General features: G+C 45.6%; 1 protein-coding gene across 1 annotated transcript; it reads left to right on the top strand.

Moving 5' to 3' along the window:
* Nucleotides 1-244: 244 nt before the first annotated feature.
* Nucleotides 245-1,780, top strand: GJA3 (gap junction protein, alpha 3, 46kDa). The gene has a single exon (XM_010572627.1). It carries the CDS (start codon nt 245-247, stop codon nt 1,778-1,780), a length of 1,536 nt encoding a protein of 511 aa, XP_010570929.1.
* Nucleotides 1,781-4,886: the final 3,106 nt, after the last annotated feature.

Genomic DNA, 4,886 nt, shown 5'->3' with positions numbered 1-4,886 from the left:
TGTATCGGCTAGGTGAAAGCACTAAACATCCCACTTCTGTGCTCACCAAAACCCATGGCTACCTGGTCACAGGGTTATGTAGTTCTTAAAATAAATGTGCAATATTCTGCAAAAGGAAGTGCACTTAAGAAATGTCATTTGTGGAGGATCAATCTGTTCTGCCCCAGCATTGTGTAATTACAAGATTTTTTAACGTTGCTCTAATTGCTCTAATGTTCTTATTGTAGGTTAGAAATCTGAAACAATGGGTGACTGGAGCTTTCTGGGGAGACTGTTAGAGAATGCGCAGGAGCACTCCACAGTTATTGGCAAGGTTTGGCTGACGGTACTGTTTATCTTCAGGATACTGGTGCTGGGGGCTGCTGCTGAGGAGGTCTGGGGAGACGAGCAATCGGACTTTACATGCAACACACAGCAACCTGGTTGCGAAAATGTTTGCTATGACAAAGCCTTCCCCATTTCTCACATCCGCTTCTGGGTGCTGCAGATCATTTTTGTCTCCACTCCAACCCTCATCTACCTGGGCCATGTGCTGCACATTGTACGCATGGAGGAGAAGAGGAAAGAGAAAGAAGAGATGAAAAAGAAGGGAAACTTGAAAGACAGCAACTACCCAGGAGCAGCAGCGTCTGGCAGCAGTGGTGGAGGAGGCAGCAATAACGTCAAGGATCCTCTTGGCAAGAGGGGGAAGGAGAAGCTCCCGATCCGTGATGAACGTGGTAGAATCCGTATGGGGGGTGCCCTGCTCCGTACCTACGTCTTCAACATAATTTTCAAGACACTGTTTGAGGTGGGCTTCATTGTGGGCCAGTACTTCCTATATGGCTTTGAGCTAAAGCCAGTCTACCAGTGCAGCCGCTCACCTTGCCCACACACTGTGGACTGCTTCATCTCAAGGCCCACTGAGAAGACCATCTTCATCATCTTCATGTTGGTGGTGGCCTCTGTCTCCCTGCTGCTGAACATGCTTGAGATATATCACTTGGGGTGGAAGAAGCTTAAGCAGGGCATGACAAGCCGATACAGCCTTGAGATGCCTGTCGCAACAATGACACCAGTCATGGTAACAGGGGAGTCCAAACCTGTTGCCCTACCGCCACCAGCACCACCTGTGGTGGTAACGACTGCTACACCCCGCCCTGTTCTGCCTGACACCCGCGCTGTCACACCGCTGCTGGCCCCAGTGACCATGGCCCCATACTATGCCGCGGCTGCTCCAAGACCGCGGCCCCCCTCCAATGCAGCATCCATGGCCAGCTACCCTGCTGCGCCACCAGTTCCTGAAGAGAGGCACCGTGCTGTGACTCCTACGCCCATCTCCACTCCTGTCACCATCCCGACCCCCATCCCCACACCCACCCCAGCCGTCATCAACTACTTCAACAGCAACAGCCATGCCCTGGCAGCCGAGCAGAACTGGGTCAACATGGCAGCTGAGCAGCAGGGGAAGGTGCCCTCCAGCTCAGCAGGCTCCTCTACCCCCAGCAGTGTCCGGCATCCCCTTCCGCAGCAGGAAGAGCCGTTGGAGCAGCTACTCCCACCCCCAGCTGGGCCGCCTGTTGCTGCAGCCAACAGTGGCAGCAGCACCAGCCTGAGTGGGGCAAGTGGCAGCAAGTGGGATGTGGAGGGTGAGGAGGAGCTGTCAGAGGAGCGGTCCGTCTCAGCTGCCTGCGCCACCGTGGAGATGCATGAGCCACCGCTGCTCGTAGACACACGGCGCTTGAGCAGGGCCAGTAAGTCGAGCAGCTGCAGAGCCAGGTCAGACGACCTGGCTGTGTAGTGCGGTTGCCTCTGCTCAGAGGAGCAGGTGATGGAAGGCAGAGTGGGCAGGGGAGCTGCCCGGGGAGGCCAGGCCTGGCGTGGGTGGGAAGGCCTGGGCTTCAAACTTTGACGCTTGCTGTTTTTGCACTCTGTGAGTTGTAGTGGGGAAAAATATCAACATTTTCTAATAGGTCAGGGGTGGCTGAAGCGCAGCCCATGGGCCAGGGGACCAATCCCGCTTTCCTTCATGTCCATGGCAGATCTCCCAAGGGCAGCTGTAGGGGAGGCCTGCACAGATAACAGGTGGTGATGGTAGCTGGTCACGTGCCCTGAGGCTGACTTTCATCTGAGAAAAATGTTAATATCCCTAGTGCCCATGTGCCTGGCTGTCATCTCCCTCTTGCCCTTGCCTTCACTTCCATCCTTTTCACATAAGCTCTATGTGAGCAGATGCGATGACTTATTTTCTTCCTCTTAAATCGTATGTAGCCCTATGGCAAACATCAGGATGACATATTGCCCATGGGCACCTGTCCTCTCTACGGACCAACTTGCCATATTAAAGGTGACTCAGACTCTTCCATATAACATGACTTAGTGGAGCCTTTGTGCTCATGGCAAATCGCCAATGTGGTCCTCGGCCGGGCAAAGTTTAGGTAACCCCTGTAATAGATTTTTGAGGTTCATCTTTCTATAATTTTTTTTCTTACTCTTGACCTGTTAGGAAGTGTTCGGTTTGACCTTCTATCCAGTGTTTGCCGACCATGATCACACCATGTTTTTAAGCCCACAAATATGTTTGAGCATGTTTGATTATAATTTTAGATGACTTCTGAAATTGCTTAGAGGAGGACAGGAATTTAAACCACACCTCAGAAATTATTACACAGAACAATTTCTCTTCAGAAAGCAAGGATTATGATTTCAATACATTGTGGCCCCATACATTGCCCATGGACAAACAATAGGATAAAGTACAGCTCTGCATTTTAGACTATTAGATATCAGCTTAAGTTTGTTGGGAAAATGCTTTTTAGAAGTAAACTTGAGTGCATATTTTTAAGTATTTGAACATTTTGAGAATAATTTTGATCTGTAGGTTTAAAGTTACTTGACTGTGTAGTTAATAATTTTAGTTTGATCTTTGATCTTACAAGAAAATCTAAGGGGAAAGAAACTTACTAATGGTAAAATTCCCAAAGCAACATTATTTCCTGTTGTGTTCTACCCTTTCCTTTAACAACAATCTGTACTGTCTTACAGGTCAGTGAAAACAGATTTAGACAATATTGTATTGCAGAAAAGGTGGCTAAAATACCTGGGCAACATGCCAGTGGCTGAAGGGTCTATTCTGATCCCACTGAAGTCACTTGCAGGATTTTCATTCAATTTAACAAGGAGCAAGATTTGGGGATGGATCTTGCAGGCCTTATTCAAGCAAAACTAACATTCACATGGAGTTTTGGGAGCCAGAAGGAATGTAGATTTATGGGGCTTTTTATAAAGACATTAAAATCCTGCTTTTGAAAATTGTGTGTTTCCCTTAAAAATGGGTGGAGGAAACTACTGGGTACTTTTTTCTAAGGTGCAGCTTTCCTTACAACTGGCTCTGTCCTTTAATCCTTTGTAACAAGTACTCTCACAGACATTAGTCGGAATTTTGAATGCCTGGTAAGGCTCGGGAGATTTTTGGGTAAAAAAGGAATGCAGGATTAGGCCCAACTTCTGTTCTTAGCAAAAGCCAAAAGAACTGAAGCTCAGAGTCGGTCCTATTGCTGCTATAAATCAAAAGTACTGTAATTGGAGAAGAGCAGTCAAACACACTGGAATAGCCCTTTGCATCTTCAAAGTATTTGCCCTGGCAGTGCAGTCCTTACTCAGGCAAAGCAGGGTCACCCTGTAGCAAGTAGTTACAATTGCCAGTTATCTCTGCTGTTAAATGTTTTCCTGAATGTGTTATTTTATTCAACAGTTAAATATATTCCCACCACTCAAGATTAAACATTTATTTTTACTGCTTTCTGAGTAGACACAAAGAGTTTCTCATGATCAGAAGCACTGTTCTGCAACCCTTGGGCATGTTGTCTCATGACATCCTTGACCTGCTTGTGGTGAACCAGGTGAGGAGAAGTCTTCTGCTGCCACTGATCTTGGGGGCAGACACTGCATTAAAAGTCAATGTACAGTTGTACAATAAAGATATTTACTATTAGGTGTTCAGCTTCAGGCATGCTCTCATGAATTTTCTATGTTATAAGCCATAAAAACCCTTTCTGCAAGAAAGCTAAAAGCTAAATTCTGCTTTCTATTGTATCCATGCAACTATGCTGAACTTATACTAAAGTTGCCTAGATGTAAACAAAGGCAGAGTTTAACACTCAAAATTTTTAGATCTACTAGCATCTATAGTAGCAGTTTTGTAAGTTTTGCTAAATGCCAGGTAATTATATTGCTGAAGTAATGCAATATGCATCTCTGTATTTTAGTGCATCAAAATTTATGGGCTATATTTTCCTTTCTTTTATGCTTCTGAAGAATGAAGTCGAAGTCTCTCTGGAGTGTATTTATATAAACCAGACCACCTAGAATATGTGCTTTTTTATACCAACGCCTGAGAGCAAAACTGACTTGTTGTTTGATGGAGCTCTGAATCTTGCAGTCCTTACTTTAGTACAACCCTCACAGAGTGTGTCCTGCAGGATTGCATCCATATTGTATATAAAAAATAATAACAGAGATAGATTTAACTTAGGATCACTGATACCTAGTCTGCCCTTTTCAAGTTACGTGTGTGGTTAGACCTGCAGAGAGTTCAGGTGCTTTTGTGGAATATATGGTATTTTCAGGCAGAGTAACTACTGGAAAGCTGTAAAAGATCATTTTTCCTGTTAGGTGAAGCTCGGGGGGAGAAGTGTAATTTTGTCACAACCCTTAGAGAAATTTGACAGAGCACCCTCTGCATCCAAACAGTACTGGTCTGAGAAAGCAAAGCTACAACTCACAGGTTGTGCTTTTAAGATCAGCTTAAGTTCCATCATGTAATTATATAGCGTCAAGCTTCTTGGTTACCTACAATTTCATTTGTAGTCCAGTAATTGTTTCTTCATTTAAGCCCAGGTAACTGT

This window comes from Haliaeetus leucocephalus, unplaced genomic scaffold, assembly GCF_000737465.1.
Source record: "Haliaeetus leucocephalus isolate CR32 unplaced genomic scaffold, Haliaeetus_leucocephalus-4.0 Scaffold351, whole genome shotgun sequence".
In the NCBI taxonomy this organism is placed as follows: domain Eukaryota; kingdom Metazoa; phylum Chordata; class Aves; order Accipitriformes; family Accipitridae; genus Haliaeetus; species Haliaeetus leucocephalus.
The sequence above is the reverse complement of the archived record's forward strand: the minus strand, read 5'-3'. Positions and strand labels throughout refer to the sequence as shown.

Bases quoted from the DNA above. Each gene is read 5' to 3' on its own strand.
- GJA3 (XM_010572627.1), top strand. From the start codon at position 245: ATGGGTGACTGGAGCTTTCTGGGGAGACTGTTAGAGAATGCGCAGGAG.